Source organism: Chlorocebus sabaeus, chromosome 20, assembly GCF_047675955.1.
Source record: "Chlorocebus sabaeus isolate Y175 chromosome 20, mChlSab1.0.hap1, whole genome shotgun sequence".
NCBI classification, from domain to species: Eukaryota; Metazoa; Chordata; class Mammalia; order Primates; family Cercopithecidae; genus Chlorocebus; species Chlorocebus sabaeus.
In genome coordinates this window covers 57,792,056-57,811,529 of record NC_132923.1, presented here as the reverse complement: position 1 = coordinate 57,811,529, position 19,474 = coordinate 57,792,056, and the positions used below count along the sequence as shown (strand labels likewise).

Here is a 19,474-nt window from a genome sequence, read left to right as displayed (position 1 = left end):
ATTTAGTTTTACATTCATAGCAGCTTCAAAATACATGGCAGAACAGGAAATATAAGATGGTACAGCCACTGTGTTCACTTTGCATGCAAAATGAACACAAGCTCTAGGAAAAGCATATTCAATTTTTATTGTCATTGATCCCTTATCACGAATACATATTATATGATGCACATCTATAGTTGTGTCTATCTTTCTACCTATCATCAACTTTATAAAATGATGGCAGAGCCTGAAGTGTAAACAGAAAATGGTATTCTTAATTTGGAAAAAAAAAAATCAACATTCGAATAATGTCAACCCAGAAGGTATTTTTCTGTGCATAAGTAGAAAATATATTGTGTAAAGTCTTATTTAAGATCGATTTAGTAAAAAATGTTGCATAACTTTTATTCTTAAAATTAGAACCCAGAAGCTGTGTGTTCATTTTTATTATTTCAGTTGCATTCTTCATCCTATTAGTTACTTGATATTACTTTTCTGGTTCTAAATATTCAATGAATCCATCTAGATAATACTCATAAAAAAATAAATGAGGCTTCTACTTGAAGAAAAATTTTAATTAGGTTTCATTATCGGTTACTTGGGAAAATCCAAAATCATATGTTCATGTTAAACTCTACTTTAAGATTTCAAGAAATTTCTTAGCTGTATCTGATTCATTATTGGTAATTATCCTGTGAGATAAACATGAAGCAAGATGATTTGGAGAAATGATTCCTAAAACTTAGTCTGTAAAACTGACCTTAATAAACCGGATCAACGAAATATTTGGTTTTAAAACTGTGGAACTGATCAGCAAAACTCAGATCACACAAGTCCCTTTCCTTCTCTTTTCAAAGCAAATATTAACCTAAAGGAAGTTTTTATAATGGTATTATTGGTTTATTTTCCTCTTTCTATATATTGATGGAATGTGTAATATTGTTGAGTGGATATTTCTGAGGAAGTTCCAACTAATTATAGTGGTAGGTATCTCTACTGTAGAACCTTTCTTGTGAAGAGAGAAAAGAGGTCATATTTGCAATACAAAGAAAATAATTTCTGAAATTGGCAAGATATTTTATTTACTTGAATGAAGTTTACAGAAATCATGATCCTGGAAGGTAAACCCTGGGTTAATTTAGACTATAATTTCTTAAAGAGGTTACATTTCCCATTTAATACAGAAATCCCAAGGAAATATAAACCTCTCTTTAAACAAATTTGATACATGACTCTCCAGTAGCACATCTGAGTTTATACTTTTTCAAGTTTGCTGTAGCATTCATTTAAGAAGTTCCTCTGAGATACGTAAAAATTCCATAAGATTTTTAGTAACATATCTTGTACATGAAGCAAAACATACATATAATATTATTGAGATATACTTGCAATTTTTGAAATAGTCCTTAAATATTACCTGAAAATCGGGAACCACCTCCTTTTGAGGATTGTAATTTAAAAAACAAGAAAGAGAGAAAGAAGGAAAAGAAGCAAGGAAGGGAAGGAGGAAGGAAGATGGAAGGAAGGAAGGAAGGAAGGAAGGAAGGAAGGAAGGAAGGAAGGAAGGAGGGAAGGAGGGAAGGAGGGAAGGAGGGAAGGAGGGAAGGAGGGAAGGAAGGAAGGAAGGAAGGAAGGAAGGAAGGAAGGAAGGAAGGAAGGAAGGAAGAAAGGAAGGAAGGAAAGGAGAGGGAGGGAGGGATTATGAATGCTGATCCAGGTACTACTCAGCTGAATTGACTACTCCTAAATTTCAATACTTAAAAATGAAAGGACAAGAAAAGTTTCAGATTACCAGAGAGCTGATAATGTCTGATGAAAACTGAAAACAAATGTTTTTAAAATGCCTAAGATCAAAAAAAAAAAAGAAGAAAAGAAAGAAAATATTTAGAAGCCACTGCAAAAAATAGCTTCTCCAGAGGGACCTGAAGCAGATAGTTTTGATAAACTCTATATTCTGGGTATGTACTTTCACATAAGATCCATATTTATACAATTTTAAAGCAATTTGTGAACTTCAACTTTGCTTATTTGTGTAACACACTATCTCAGTGAATAAATAGACTAACTTTGGTGAGCAGACTATTTAATTCACTAGGATATGATAAAAATAAGCTGATAGACAATCTTTTTAGGTAATCAAATTGTACTGTTGTTATGCTAATTGCTTAGAGGTACCATTTTGTGAAAATGTACCATTTTGTGAAAATGTTTAGTATGAAGGGGAGACAATGAATACTGTAATTGCTAAAATAAGTAAATGGTTTTGCCTTTTTCTCATTTTTTCAAGGTAATTATGATATTTTATCATAGAGGAAAATGCTTGATCTCTTCTTCAAAATGCACTGATATCTTTTGATTATTGTTTTTATGCTTTGTAATGGTTATTTTTAAATGTTTGCATTAATAATTGCATTATAAATATGTTTTCTAAACAAGTTGGTTTACCTCTCGGATTTGTTTCAGTAACATAATAGTTTATTTTTGTTATTTTAGGGTTAGAGACATTAGCAATTTCCTTTGGAAGTGAAATTCTGAAGAATTCCACTTAATGGTAATTCCACTTATAATGTTTATAAGATGAACGCATGAAAATAATTCATTTATATTTAAACAAATAATGGAACATATGCATCCAAATGAGAAGTAACAACTTGAAAGTCAATACATTTATTACAGTCAGCTTGCTATTGCTCAAAACATCTCAAAAGTTTTCAAATTGTCTTTACTCCATACTACTCATGAAAAAATGTTCCCCATATATTACTTTATAAGCATACAACGTTTTGAAAAATCATTTTGGCCGTTAATTATTCCCTTCACTCATCAGCCAAAACCTAGAAGTTGAAGATGTATGATATTTTTAAATGAGTTCCAAGAATTTCATGACAGACATATATCAGAGGTCATATTTGTTGAGGAGGCAATGGGAATTAAGTAAGAATGTTAAGGGCCTAGATTTTATCCTGTTGACAAGGAAGAGTCACTGGCAGGTATTAAGTAGCTGAGTTACATGATAAATTATGTGTATTAGGAAATGACTCTGTTAGGTAGAATAAAAATGAAGTAGGAAGGGTCAACCAACCAAGTGGTAGAGCCAATATTTGAATCCAAGTCTGTTTGATTCCACAGCCTGTACTCCTAATCAGTACGTCTGACTGTAAGGCCTCTGTTAATTAATTTTTTGGACTCAGTACAGAGTATATATTAGTTATTCTAATATTGATGTGATTATGATAATGATCAAAGTGCTTAATAAACATCTGTTGAATTAAAAAAAGATTAAATAAATTCACTACAATTAAAGCTTATTTCTTTAGGACCATGCAAAACAAATTATAAATTACTTCTTCAAAACTTGCTCTTTTAATATGTTTAGTGAGGTTGGGTTATTACTATAACATTTCTTTGGTACCTCTGAGAGAGACAAATTTTATGATAATGGTAATATTGAAGACAGATAAAAGAAAACAAATTCTATTCATCAAGAAGTAGGCATCCTCTGTAGCTAATCTCCTGTCCAGTCATTTCATCTTGACCTAATACCAATCTTAGAGAAAGATAGGAAAGGTGAGGAATCTCTTTAGAGACAAAAATGCCAACAAGAATCTTAAAACTCAAAATATAACCTAGACTATTCAGCAGTTGGGAATGCAGTGTTTTAATCCTAAAAGGCATATTAACTATCCTGAATAAAAAAAGGTTAAAAACTTGTCAGTGAATTAATAAAAGGTGAAAAAGATGAAAACCACTGTTTGAACAGTTTTAAGAGGACACTACAAATCTCAGATAATAAATATCAAAACAAGTATATATGGAGTTTTTTTAAAAACAGAAAGGGAATTTAAGTTTAACATGAACCTAAGAAGGAAATAAATTCCCATTACAAATTATATTCTGTGTGAAAAGAAATTGCAGGCCAAAAGGTCTTAAAGAATTTTCTTTCCAGTGGAAAATATTTTCTGTTCATTAGCTAGTTATTGACTTAGGCAGCAGGGGAAAAACAACTGCATTAGATAATGGAAGATGCGTTTTTAAAAGAAATCATTAAAGACATGATTATAAGCTGGTTGGTTGCTAAAGGTCCAAATTGTGAAAAATTTTGATGTTACTTATGGTAAGCATGACAATTGAAAAGTATCTAAACAAAAAGGCAACTCTGGTTATGAAGTACTATGGTACAATTTGTAATGATTAGTGGAAATGCACACTAATTTGTGAGATGCAGTATTTTGAAGGTCGCTCAACTTCCCACTTGCTATAATGCCATTCAATTAAATACACAATAAATTTCTAAGATTATTTATGAAAAGGATTTTGTAATTCTTGTAAAATAGTACATTACAAATTCTGGCTGTGTACACAAGCAGAAACGCCTGATTTAATGCACCATTAAGTGAACTTTAGCTTTGCTGTACACTTTTTAAACATTCAACCTAATTATGATGAGGTTTGGTCTTACTAAACACTGCATATTTAATCTTTTTAAAGAGTTTATATAATTCAATCACAAGATACAACTTGTTTATGTTGCAAGCAAACATATGCAATATTAACAATATACAATATCCTGTCCTAAGTAGAAAAAGTTCCTGTTATCTTCAAATACACTTAGATACATAACACCATACAGCTTTAATTTGAACTTGCTATTTAATTATATTTTAAAACTAATTTGTGTGACCTAGTACTTTTTTTTTCTCTCTCTCTCTCTTCTACATAGAATGTTGGTCTACAGATCCAGTTAAAACTAGATTTTACTGAAAATGAATTTAAAAAGATTGAGTGTGTTAAGGGGAGTGGAGGATTAAGGGTAAGGTGACAACTACAGACATGAAATGATTTAAATTTGATTATCAGATGATGTTCTGCTGATCAAATCAATGGACTACACTGCATCCTACAAGGATGCTTTCTGGCATTCTGTCTCTGGGCAGTAGCATAAAGTTCGATGATTATAATCTACTTTTTCAAAAGATGATGTCTTTTCAAAATTCTCTCTTTCTTTTGTCATTTCCTATGCTCAGGGTATGCATGAGAAAACCGTGAATCTCTTAATATCATCTCCAAATATAGGCGGTCAAGTACCTGTATATGTGGTATCATATACCATATAGGTATACGAATATTTATATACTTGGTATCATATATCAAGTAGTAAAGAGGATATATGAAGGCAATCCACACCAGTATAGTCTAAATTTCATGAACTCTTTTGTTCCCAAAGCTGTTGACTATGCCCTCTATACCTGGATCTCCAGCATGAGTTAAAGGGAAATCTTTAATATTTGCATCAAAAAATAAGATATGCATGAAGTCATTTAAAATCAATAACAAGCATAAATTTTGACAAGTGAAGTCAAACTTACTGTTTAGCTACTTAAGCATTATTTAAATATATGAAATTAAACTGTGTAACAAAACAAGTTAGTTTCTGGAGGACAGAAAAACATTCGCATCAGAATTGAATCTTACAGTATCATCCAAAAGAAGTAATAAAGCTTGTTTACCTTCACAAATTGTGACACCATTTCCTGAAAATCCCATGTTGCAATAGCAGGCTTCAATTCCATTGCGTATTTCACATTTTGCATTTGGGAGACAAGGTGTCTTGGTGCAATTTTGAGTATAGGAACAATTCAACAAAGTGGAAAAAACCACTAAATAAAATACAGAAATACACCTTTTCAAAAAGTAAAAGAAACACCTCTCCCCATTGTTGAATTAGAGTATAATAAACATAAATTCTCCTCTCTTTCTATTTAGATAAATAGATTATAAATTTTTCCCAAGAGAGTACTTAGCTAAGTAACAGCACAACCGCAAGTAAGTAAAACTTGCTTTTAAGATGAAGGCTTTTTTTTTTTTTTTTTCAATTTCAACCTTTATCAAGTAAATCTCAACGAAGCTAAAATGTAATAAACAACTCAGTTTTATAATAAAAACTGTGTTCCCACATCAGTATAACATGTTGATTCAGTGTTACCCTTCATTCTGAGGTGAGATACTTTGAAAGGGAACTGCCTGATTGTAAAGCAATTTCCCTCCTCTGGGAGTAATTCTGTGTAGAAATGAAGGTAAATTGAGTATTTGGGTTTTTGTAAATTCAAATCTGTGTTATTTTAAGATGACATCTAGGAGAACAGATACAATTGCTGTTTTTTTTCTGTGTTCTAATGATTGTTTTCAACTTCAATTGTTTTCAATTTCAATGGTTTTCAATTCAATTATTCATAATAAAATTTATTTCACTATTTTTTTCCATTAGGGGAAATTTAAAAACAAAACAAAAACCAAAAAACAAACTCAACATTATGGGCAAAGAATGATCTTCCTGAAATGGAACATCACACAAATGTGACCAAAAAAAAAAAAAAAAAGAAAGAAACAACGCAAAGAGCAAGACTATACATCAGAGTTATTGAAATACATTTGGAAATTATATGTTGTGGACTGATAGGAAAAGATAAGGAAAAGTACAGAAGGTTCCTTTTTTCTTGTTTTACCAGACCTTCTCAAGAGTCTTGAGGACCAACAGCTATAAAGCATGAGGTCATTGTTCTGAAAACAGTCATCTAACATAAGTTGTCCTTATCAGGTACCAAGAGATTCTTAAGTATTCTATTCTAAATCCTAGTGGCAAATAACTATGTATACTGACGAAGCTGGAATTATTTCACCCTCAGAGATGTCGCTTACTATCTTTCTGCACAGTATGGTCAAAATGAAGCTCAAACCTGGCTCGGCAATCCCCTTAAAATGCCAGGAAACCTCCCATGGGTGTTAATGGTTTGGATTTCCCAAATTTCTTCAGGTCAGAACAGAAGAAAGGTGAAAGGGGACGCTGGACACTTCCTCAAGAGGAATAAAAAGGTAACATTCCCTGGACCTGGGAATATTCAGCTTTAGAGTTGAAAGGTCAAGGAGAAAAACATCCTGAGAAGTACTAAGTCAATTCTCCTCGTAGATTTTGCCAAATCCACTTGCCATGTGAGCTCCACCTCTTAAAAAATCCTGTCCCCTACAAGGCATTGGCCCCTCGGACGACCTCGGCGACCAGGGGCGCTGAGCACTCACCTAGGAGCGGGAGGAGTTTCATTGGCGGTGGCCGCGGTGGTGGCGGTGGCGGAGAGCGCGGCGGGGTTAGTGCGGCTGTGGACCCGGGACCGGGCGCCGCTGGGCGGGCGCGGCAGGGTCCCGGATCCGTCGTCCGTGACGCGCCGGCTTCCTCCGGACACTTTCCGGCCTCTTTTGTGTGAGTGTGTGAGTCAAGTCCTGAGTCTGCTGACCACGTCCGGCCCCCATTCCCTTTCCCCACGCCACCTGGGCTCTATTCCCTGCCTGGTGACCACTGACCCTGAGCAATGTTTACAGCCTCAGTGAGGAATCAGTTTGTCCTCAGGCGCAGCTCCCAGAGTGACACCCTAAAAGTGAGTACTTAAAAAGCAAAGATCTCTGAGATCCATGGAGAGCCCCTCCGGAGCTAGCATCCAAAACTCAATAGGTTTTAGGGGTTCTCTCTGACACCTAAATTTCAAGACGTAGCCTTTTTTAAATATACTCACCAATAAATTTTCCTAAAGAACAATGGGTCAAGACGTAGTCAGGGAACCTGAACCCATGCAAAGGGGCATGCCAGTGCTCAGTTTCCACCTTGCTGGGACTCAGGGTTGCATCGTGTAAAATAAGGATATAGTCTATTGTGTCTAGGTTAGATTGTGTTTTCCATTATCAACTCAATTTGAGGTAAAATTCACCTGTAGCCCCTCCTTACACCCGCAGAAAAATTGGTGCATCATATCGTTTGCATGTTAGTATACAAGTCGATTATGTAGAAAGATATCGTTCACGTTGGAACATGGAAACAATTCTAGCTTAAAAAATTAAAAATAACTGGCAGAGAAAACTAATGTATCATGACAGAAAATAGATCAATGGTTGCCCAGGGTTGGGATGCAGAAGAGGGATTGACTGCAGAAAGGCACAAGGAGAAATTGAGGTGATGATAATATTCTATATCTTGATTGAGGCAACAGTTATATGAGTGCATGCATTTGTCATGACTTATCCAACTGTATTCTTAAAATTGGTGCATTTTATCATATATAAGTTAGATGAATTGTATTATATGGAAGTTTAAATAAAGTTGATTTAAAGAAAGGAAATGACTAATATTTTTGCCATTAACACAAGTCATTTTACCTTTCAAAAGTCAGATCACCTTTGTCACATTCCATTCCTATTCTGTTTAAAAAGTGACTAGTGCAAATTTACTTTGTATAAAGGGCAGTCTCAGAAAGATGAACAGCCACAGCCCCTGGACTCCAGGGGGATTATGAACCCCTGGAAAAACGACTAAAACTAGTCACAATCACACACTACAAAGTGACTTATGTATTAACAGCAGTCACAAGTGCTTATGTGTTGACACATTTATCTGGCTCTCCATAGCGTTTTCCCAGACTCCTTCTAGGTGAATGTGGGCAAAAGTTCCTGAGAGTGGCACCATAATAGGTGAGACAAATGAGGAACAAAGGTGTTGTGTGACTTGCTCAGAGTCCACAGCAGCTCTTAGACAGCTGGTCTAAGTGACTGGCCTTGATTCGAACCCAGACTACAAGCTCACAGTCCATGTTCTCTATATTGCTTCTAGAATGACATCGCACTCAGGAGGCTGTTGCGAGAATGATGAGTCATCAGATATTGTTATTTGGGGAGTTTGAAAAAGTGATTTAAAAGTCCTAAATGCCATAAAAAAGAAGTTTTGGACTTTGATGATAACTTTTTTTTCTAAATATTTTTGGTTTTTTTGTTTTTTAAAAACTGAAAAGCAATTCAGTGAATCACTGGCAAGAACCCAAATGATGGATTTTAAGGCCATACCAAAGGCAAGGAAGCAAAAATAGACCATGAATAGTTTAGTAAATAGATTATAAATGCAGGAACAAGGGTAGGCATATTTGTGATGGAGAGATAGGAACAGATTACAGAAAGTATTAGATAAAAACAAATTTGATGTCTGCTTGACTTGGTAAAATTGAGAGATAAGGCTGAAACAAAGAGAATGTGGAGGTTTTCTAGTTGTATGAATGGGAGAAGGTGGGAACCATTCACAAAAATACAAAAGATAGGATGAGGAGTAATTTTGGGAGAAAAAATGAATAAGCCCAGTTTGGTAATATAAAAGTGGAAGTATGCCAATGATCTGAATTTATTTATGTGAAGCTAGTTTCTCCAGTTATAAGAAGTTGAGCTTCAATGTACATACATAGAAACAAACTTCAAAAGGCATAAATATAGAAATACATTATTTTCTGAGATTAGCTATAAACTGAAACACAGCACTTATTTTTAAAATAATTTACTCCATATATCTGCCACACTTGCTTCATCTTTAATTTTATCCTAAAGATAATAAAATACAGCCCAATCTTTAAAAATATCACTTTTTCCTAGACATTGCTTTAAAATTAGCAAAAGTGAATTAGCACTTGAATCTAAAAAAAAGTTTCCCATTTTTTTCTTTTGCATGTGTGTTCTTATTAAAAGGCAAAAGTGTATTCATAGTTCTCGTCAAGAAAATGATAGTGTATAGGGAGCATAAGGTGTTTAATGATGCTTATAGGTGTTTGTTTGTTTGTTTTTCTTTGTTTGTTTTGAGACAGAGTCTCGCTCTGCCGCCCAGACTGGAGTGCAGTGGGTGATCTAGGCTCACTGCAAGCTCTGCCCCCCGGGTTCATGCCATTCTCCTGCCTCAGCCTCCAGAGTAGCTGGGACTATAGGGGCCCACCACCACGTCTGGCTAATATTTTTGTATTTTTAGTAGAGACGGGGTTTCACCGTATTAGCTAGGATAGTCTCGATCTCCTGACCTCGTGATCCACCCGCCTCTGCCTCCCAAAGTGCTGGGATTACAGGCGTGAGCCACCGCGCCCTACCCATGCTTACAGTTTTAATATTGCTCTTTGTAAAAATAAAATCACTTAAAAATGTATTGCTTGAAGAAGTCTGTATTTTTAAAAGAAAATACAGATAATCAATGTATAATTTTGGTTTCATTGTCTTGCATTACTTACAAAAAAACATTTAGAAGTTTTGGCCAGGCGCGGTGGCTCACGCCTGTAATCCCAGCACTTTGGAAGGCCGAGGCGGGCGGATCTTGTACAAGGTCAGGAGATTGAGGCCATCCTGGCTAACACGGTGAAACCCCATCTCTGCTAAAAGAAAAAACAAATAGAAAAAAATTAGCCAGGCATGGTGGCTGGCGCCTGTACTCCCAGCTACTCAGGAGGCTGAGGCAGGAGAATGGTGAGAACCCGGGAGGCGGAGCTTGCAGTGAGCCGAGATCACCCCACTGCACTCCAGTCTGGGATACAGAGAGAGAGGCTGTCAAAAGAAAAAAAAAAAAAAGTGTCAATCCAAAAAAGTGCTTTAATTACCAGAAAGAAAAGCATATTTTTAAAAAGTATTCTCAAAGGAATATTGAACTATCAGTCTAAACTTCTATTAACAATTTTCCCTTGGGTACCACTGAGGCATGTTTAACTTTGAAAGATATACAACAATCACTTAGAGCTTGATTTTGGTCTAAATATAACGCATGGAAGTTAAGCCACTTTAAGCTACCTACCTGATTGTGGCTTTGATGAAATACACCAGTGTGAACACTCCTCTCGCAATGTTAGATCTTATCAGATCCATGATTAGTTCTATCTTAGGTCTGTCTGTAAGTGCCAAATTAAACAGGATTTCCTTGAAAAGTTCTTGGACAGGTTGGAGTTTGCAATGGAAAGTATTCACTCTGAAGACCTATGTTTAATTCTAGCTTTTATCTTGAGTAGAGTCTTTAACCCTGTTGGGGATCAGTTCTGTTAAATGAAAATAACAGTATTTGCCCTGCTAGATGATAGTGAGCTGCTAAGGTCATTACTATACATGTAAGAATAATCAGACACCCATACCTTTGGACACTAAACACATTTAAATATAGGAAATTAGTGTATTGTTGACATAAAGCCCTTCTCCAAAAGTGCATGTATTCTGCTCATGGTGACTGACAGTAGGAACCTAATGCCACTTCTGGATCCCGTTTCTGAGGCCTTTGTGACAGTGTCTAGTTCCTCACCTAGACGTCAATAATGTGATTAGATTCCAAGTGTTTGTCACACTCTAAGTATATCTCTTAATATTATCTATACTTATGGATCATTTGACTTTTCCAACTCATTGAACTTTTATCACCAATTTGTTAATTTAGGTAATTCCACATTACTACATATTTTCTGTATTCCCATAGTACTCTCAATAGGATGACAATTTACCACAGTTTCTCGCCTAAAAATATTGAGTTTCTCATGACTTACTTTTAGTCAAAATCAACATTAACAATGTACTGTTGGCAAAGTGCTATAGAAAGGTAAAAAAAAAAGAGGAAAATTGAGTTACATATGAAGTAGGCAAGATTAATTTGATTAAAACATACTCAGTGTTGAAATTAAGAAAAGCTTTAGTAAAGTGGAACAGCAGCCCCAGTGTAGAGGAATGCCCATGAATGGAGAAGGACTGAAGTTTCCAAAGTGGGCTTGTCTGTTAATGGTTCTTAGAATTCAAAGGTCAGGAACAGAGTTTTCGTTTTTTGGCTTTTTGTTTTGTTTTGTTTTGTTTTGCTCCATGACACTTCATTCAGTGCCTGAGTAAGATGTGTATGGAATTTTAAAATGTGCTGATTGATTGGATAAATTAAGAGTTTCTAGAATAGTGCATAATGAAATTTGTCAAAAATGCACATTTGTGGCCAGGCGCGGTGACTCAAGCCTGTAATCCCACCACTTTGGGGGACCAAGGTGGGCCAGATCATGAGGTGAAGAGCTTGAGACCATCCTGGACAACATGGTGAAACCCCATCTCTACTAAAAATACAAAAATTAGCTGGGTCTGGTGCACGTGCCTGTAGTCCCAGCTACTCCGGAGGCTGAGGCAGGAGAATCGCTTGAACCCGGGAGGTGAAAGTTGCAGTGAACTGAGATTGTTCTACTACACTCCAGCCTGGCAACAGAGTGAGACTCCATCTCAAAAAAAAAAAAAAAAAAAAAAGGCACATTTGTATTTTTGGAGACTATCTGGAAATTGTCTGTCTCAGAGGTCTTTTAGATTTTCAGATGTATTTTACATCAATGGGATATAGCAAAGGTCAATCTTTTGCATTTAGTTTTTTAAAAAGCAAGCACAACATAGTTATTTTTTAAATTATTTGTAGTTCCAAGACAGTAGGAGAAACGAGTTGTTTCTTTCTTTTTTTTTTTGGTCTGGTGTTAAACTTAGGTTTTAACCAATTGTAGAGAGATGCTAGTGTGGAAACCTGGCTAGCTGGAAACTTGTGTCTTTCTAATCTATGTTAAATATGTCTAATATCCGTCAAAAGTTGGTATGAAAAACAAATCATAACATTTTAATACACATTTTCACTTATGCATTTAATGAGTTCATCATCTAATTATGAAATTCAAGTTAGTATCCAAAAGCATTTTAAAAGTTGGATTTCTAAGACTATGAACAGGAACACTTGACTAGGTTTTCTGCTACAATTTTTTAGTGGAACGGGGTGCAAAAAGCATCTGGTAATTTTCAGTGTTGACTGGAAGGGAGGAGCTCCAAGTTCCTTCCCAGCATAGTCATTCAATTGTTTTGTGACCTTCAGAAAAATCACTAAATCTTTCCATTATTCTGCTTAACACATTTACAAATGTCCCTGCTTTTTATGTTTTTTTCTCTCCTAGAGTTTCTCTTCATAAAGATTTATAAACTAGTACCCACACCAAGGAACAAATTTTCTTCTGAGGCAGGTATTGATGTGAAGAGGAAAAATAAAAAACACCTGCATTTATGCTAATTGTTTCCATGTTAACTGACTTGTAAATTATTTCATTAATTTATTTTTCTTTCTTTGGACATTTCTATGTTATAAAAATGTCAAGCTGACTCATTTTCTAAAAGGCAGCACTTGTAAAACAGAAACCAGGTGAAAATCACCTCTTAATACTGTTCTTCTTAGCTATACTTTCAGCACTTTGTAACACTGATTTATTCATAGTTGATTGCTCTCCTTCATTGAGTTGTCCAAAATAACATCCTGAGAGGTTACAGAATCCCTCAGGATGTACAAGTAATTAATATTATTTCTTTAGGTTTGTGATACATTGTACTTTACATTTCATCTACCTTTGTGTTCTTCAATCACTCATTTACTGTATCTTTTTACAGCTATCCACGACTGCTCAATTTTTATTAGGAAAATTAAATACTGTAATTATGTACTGAGAACATATTTCAGTTGCTTGTTATTCACTATCATCTATTGTTATTAACATTCATATTGAAGATACAAGTGTCTGGTTCGAAACTCCAGGGAACATCATTATTAACTTCCTATCACTTTGAGAATTATCTTTTTATTCTTATGCTTTATTTTCCACTTTGTCAGAAATCTTTAATCTCAGACAAGATTTAATTTTTTCATTGTAAACTGTTTTATTAATAGCCTTCTATGAGAAAGAATTGGCTTAAAAATAGCTGTTTGGAAATCTAAAAATACATTAACTGATAATCATTTACAATTTATCACATTTTAAAAAATGTTCCTATGAAGATAAGCCTAAGGCTCTGAGTTTCCCTTCATATCTCTATCTATAGACATAAATTAACATAAATAGTACTATCTCCAACCAATTGCAAATGTAATTTTGCTTACACTGAAATAATTACCCTAATTTAAAGGTAAATTTTCAAAAACCATGATGATGTAAAGGCATTATTGACACATAACTTGTGAATTAACATTTTAAAATAAGGGCCTATCACATATAATTTACCTTATTTATTGTGCTTATGTGCGTCTTAAAAATAATTCACAAGCCAATTGCACTAGTTTCTCTTTCAAAATTATTGAATAGTTATTGATTTTCCAAATTTTAATTATACCAAATAATCACACATCCTATGCTGGTAGCATAGTACATAATGCAAGATCATTTATAAATGTATTAATAAGCTTTGACTTATTTGTCTTGTGAAATAATATAAACATATTTGCTTTATTTATTGACTTACAGCACAGTTATGGAAAGCTAGAATGCTGATCAGATTTGGTGATTTCAAGAATATTTCTATAATGAACTTCTAAAGATTGAGCAAACATTTAAAATCATATCTTTTAAAAATGAATCTTGTTTGCGACATGTGAATAAAATTCTTTAAGATACAAAGAATATCGATATGGAAAAAAAAAGTATCATTGTTTCATTTTTATGCCAAATGTGATCACTGAGCTCAGGACAATGCAAGAACAAAGAGTTTTTTATTACTAGATATTCAGGTATTTATAAGTAATTTTCTTAAAAATACATATAAAGTGGAAAGAATTCTGAATCATAATTGGAATTATCTGAGAAACTGTTTAGCTGTAAAAGACAGAGGTTGCAGTTGAATTATTATCAAGGTAGTTGACCTTTATTTCTAAGGTTGAGATTCTATTTTACAATGTGTTTTTAATTTTGACTAAATAAATTAAAAGATAAAAATAAGATTCTAATGGAGGCAGTTAACATTCTCCTTTAAAAAAAAAAGAGCGATACATAAAACAGTTTCTGAAGTCATTTTTATTTGATCTCTTACATATTTTTTACTATTGGTCAGATATTTAATGATTATTCATTGTTTTATTTTAAAGAATTTCAATATTGTATCATTAGCAACATATCTTTCAAATATTATCCTCACCACACACATATTTTTGAGAGTGTAAAATGTTTTACTCATACCTGAAAAGGGCACTTTTGAAAACTTTGTAATAATGCATATCACTAAAATCATGATTCTGCTGATTTTCTTTCATTGAAGGCTGAAATTAATTTTATGCATTGTTTTTACTTTTGGTGCTAAGATTGATAAGGTTGCCGTGTACAATATTTAAGTAGTGATGTGTCTTGTTTACAATTTTCTGTGGTCCATTACCGTTGCATTTGTGAGGAACCATATGATTATGGTCTTAAAGGTTGTCCTGTAAATATACTAATTTTGTTCCATTTCCCCACTGTCCTTGTCAATAGAATGCCTAAATCTCAGCCTGTCCTTGTTTTGTTTGTTTTCTGAAGGACTTACAAGACTGTCAACAGGATGGATTAATTTTGTACCTCTCTCATCATAAAATGTTTGATCCTAATAAAGAGTTACGGTTGAATTTACTCTCACTGTGCAAAATTTTATTGAGAGATAATGTGGCAAAAAATGAGTCTATTCTTATCAGAATCTTTAAGTTGTAACTTCATGGTTTGTATTGAATGTTGTATACCACAGAGGAAATACATGTATGGTAAAATAACTTTCCCAGATGTAACTTTTAGTGTATATTGATCAACTCTTAACCTGATAATCTGTTATTAGAGTATGCAAGTATGATTATCGAATAAAAGTAATAGTCTGTATAAAATGCCTAATAATTAAGGCTTTAAGAATAATAGAACTTAAAATCTTTCTGATTTTCTCTGCTTTATCTCAAAAAACTGTATCCCAGTTCATATTTATCATGCTACAATCACTTTAGCTCACTGACTCCCAGTGGCTTTATATGCCCAAGGCAATGTCAAACTTCTTTACGTTCTGAAGCCAAAGGTATTGCTTCATCTACCTGGTGCACCATGTACATCAGTAGAGGAAACTCAGCAGTGCCCATTTCTGGCCCTGCTGCTATTCCATGTGCCTCCACACCAGTTACAAAGGCCTGTTTATCTCTCTGGTCCTCAGTGAGAATTTTTTTCCACAATGGATATTATTTTTTTCTTTTATGATTCAAGAAAACTGTTCTAATTAGGTGACTGGAATCACACTGAAAGAACTATAGTAATTTAAAAAGAATGGCATGGAACAAGTTGCCATTCTGAAGAGTGATTCTAAGGTAAAGGCTCTCAGCATTACTCTCGGAAAGCTCACTCTGTTTTCCTTGGTAGAATCTTAGAAAGGGATGTTCTTTCATAAGAAAACACACACTGACAAGTTAGCAAATCTATAGAAAGGTGACTTTTTAAATTTCACTTAAGGGACAAATAAATAACTCAAGTATTAATGAATTCCCCAATGTTGTTTCAGATATAGCAGCAAATATTTTATATTTATCCATTAAGACTCCAGCCAACATTGTGCGGCATATTCTGTGTGACACTCTGGAGATTCAAAGCTATAGAGTGACAAATGGAGTCATCCCCAAATGGTGCTAGAAATGAACTGGGTTGCCTGGATAGTTGGCTAGCTGGAACTTGGAGATCCTCTGCTTTGTTCATCAGGAGGGGTTGTGCCCAGCCTGGCGTGCCATGGGTCCCACGGTGCCCAGGTACATTCCCAGACAACTAATGTCAACAGCTGGTATCAAAATTCAGACTTTCTGGCACCCAAATTGATAAATTCCTTCCTCAGAACTGATGGGATTGAGTTCTTACTCAACTCACCAAAAGGGGAAGCAGGACCCTCACTTCTAGGAAACACATCTGTACTTCATGAACCATGGAGAGGCGTGGGCAAGTAGCAGCCCTTCCCAGCAGATAATGGGAAGACTGGAGGGCCTGTGCCTTTTCTTCTGTTGTTGACTCTTGGCTTGTAAATTTACCCAGACAGGTACGTGTAGTACATGCTATCTGTGTAGGATTGGATTTCTGTGAAAGGGACTGTGCCTTCTGTTCTTACACTTTTGCTGTAGGGCAAGCCTATGAAAATGACTTTTTCAGGGAATAACAGGCACATAGGAGACTAGAAGTTGTAGGTTCTAGTTGCCTAGGAGCAGCGACAATACGGCCCTTGGGAGGTTGTAACTCTTTCTGTGGGGTGGAAGAAGCTGCTGCTTTCTGATAGAAGAAGAATCCTTAATCCAAGCCATCTTGGTAGAGTATTTAGAATGAGTCCTCGGTGACTTTTAGACAGTCCTATTCTAATATCATTAAGGTTGACATGACATGTTCCTAGCTTCAATATTATTAAAGTTAAGCAAGAATAAACCAAAAATTATAATGCAAAGAAATCATTGTTAATTGTGGCAGAAAGAACGTAGTCTGTTATAAGGGCATGGCAGAAACTGTTCGTTGCTTCCCTAGCAAATATTATTTTCATCTTTCTTGGTAGTCATACCTTGTACTTGAAGCTGTGAATGTGGTCTACTACTAAAACAAAACTGCATTTTGCAACTGGGATTGCTGAGACTAAGTTCTGGTCGTTGAGGTATAAGCACAAGTTCTGGATTTCACTTTTAGAAGCCTCCTTAAAATAGACTGTGTGTGTGTGTGTGTGTGTGTGTGTGTGTGTGTGTGTGTATTCTATTTCCTTCTTTCTGTTACTTTATCACAGTGGTAAAAATTGGAATTCTGTTTTCTTGAACTAGGAGAGAAAGCCACAACTTCATGATGTTGGGGGTGATAAACTAGCTATCCCTAAGGACTATAGAGCCAAGGCAGACTCCCAGAACTGGTAGAATTGGCCACCCCCAGTCTTCTTAAATGCAAGAAAAATTTACCTAGTATCTTGTTGAAGTCATTGTCATTTTGGAACTGTTATTTGGGGATTTATAATAACAAAACCTAATCCCGTCTGATAATGTTTTCAGAACCATCAATGTTTTGGAGTTCAGAGAGCTAGAGATGAGGACACAGTTATATACCAGAACCAAGGCATGGCTACCAGAACAGTTTACAAGTGTCTTCATTCTCTGAGAAGCCGATTACCTTTGTACCAACATAATGCTGCCTGTCCTCGACCTAATTCGTTCTTGGCTTCTTGTAAATAAGCGACTTCCAGCAAGGGAAATCAGAGGTCCAGGCAGGAAGTAAGAATATTAGGAAAAAACAGGGCAACCACATGACCTAGAACAACAGTTTTGGGAACTGAATAGACACAAACACATACACACACACACACACACACACACGTATATGTATGTATGGGTGCGTATTATATGTGTGTGTGAATATATAGTACAACAGTATGGGAAACTGTATTGTATATGTGTATGCATACATTTCTAGACAGATAAGTAAATTTATATACATTTACCTAAGTAAATGCTATATCCCTCTTTATCCAAACTCTTTGCCCATATGAAGCTTATAAGTCCTTTAAGTTGTGAAGTACATTAAAGAGGTTTTTCCTTATTAAAATATAAATGCTACATGAAAGTACCTCAGAGTGGCAAGCTCAATACAGTGACTTAACTCTTCATGACTCTATCCTCTGAGTGCTTTGCTTTGTCTACTAAAAATGACAAACCTTCAAGACCTCAAAGAAATCCATAAACATTTTGCTCAAAAGGTTACTGAAACCTTTCTACAGAGTCAACATGGTGGCTTTTATAGATTATGAAGGTCATTAAAAAATAAGATCATATTTATCAGAGTAATATGAAAAAGCGTCCCAGCATGCTGTAAGTAATAATGGGAGTCTTATTAATTTATAACTATCACACAGTGGTTTTCTAACACAATCGTGAGCTTTGAGTGAAGCAAATGTGACTTAGTGATAAAGTCTTTTGGTTTCTGAGTAGTTGACATCTTGAATGAAATACTTATACCAAATAGCTTTACTAGTAAAATTGTCAGTTCTGGTTTTCCCTTCAAATGCAATTATTAGATAATATTAGCTTACAGATATTGGTGGAATTTCATACAAGTGGAAAAGAATAACATTTTGATATTTGAAGTCAACTTCTGATAGACTTTATTAATGAAGCACACTAAATCTTTTGCTGCAGATCAAAATTTATTTTGCATAACAAGAAATTTTTTTTACAATTTATATTATCTTAGAAAAGTATTGATATTATAAGAGTCACTGAAAATCAAATTTGGGGAAAAATATTAAGAAAAATTTGAAGTACATTTTTGAATTGTAAATAAAATAGAGATTTAATATTATGGCTTACGAAGGAATGAAATAAAAGAATAATCTGGCTGGGTGTGGTGGCTCACATCTGTAATCCCAGCCCTTTGGGAGGCTGAGGAGGGTGGATCATGAGGTCAGCAGATCGAGACCATCCTGGCTAACATGGTGAAACCCCGTCTCTTCTAAAAATACAAAAAAAAAAAAAAAAAAAAAAAATTAGCCGGATGTGGTGGCAGGCGCCTGTAGTCCCAGCTACTTGGGAGGCTGAGGCAGGAGAATGGCTTGAACCTGGGAGGTGGAGCTTGCAGTGAGTGAAGATCACGCCACTGCACTCCAGCCTAGGCAACAGAGCGAGACTCTGTGTCAAAAATGAAAAAAAAAAAAAAAAAAAGAATAAAAGTCTTTTTTACATTACGAGCACACTTTGGTAATGAGCAACACCTTTTGTTCTGTGATTTGTGATTGTTCATGGAATTAAATCTTCATTCTCCCTGTCCCCCTGACTTGATTTCCTTGTTTTGACCTTCACTGTGGTCTGCCTTAGTGTTACTACTATATATAATTAGAATGTGCTGCAAAGACA

At 34.9% G+C, this 19,474-nt stretch overlaps 1 protein-coding gene across 1 annotated transcript in view; it reads right to left on the bottom strand.

The window, feature by feature from the left end:
- ADGRL4 (adhesion G protein-coupled receptor L4) overlaps positions 1-7,232 on the bottom strand; it is a 118,027-nt gene extending 110,795 nt beyond the window's left edge. The window contains exons 1-2 of the mRNA XM_007978197.3: positions 7,057-7,232; positions 5,490-5,639 (exon numbers count right to left, since the gene is read on the bottom strand). Of these exons, the coding sequence (XP_007976388.3) occupies positions 5,490-5,639; positions 7,057-7,078 (172 nt within the window). The 5' untranslated portion in view covers positions 7,079-7,232. The remainder of the gene's footprint in view (positions 1-5,489; positions 5,640-7,056) is intronic.
- Positions 7,233-19,474: the final 12,242 nt, after the last annotated feature.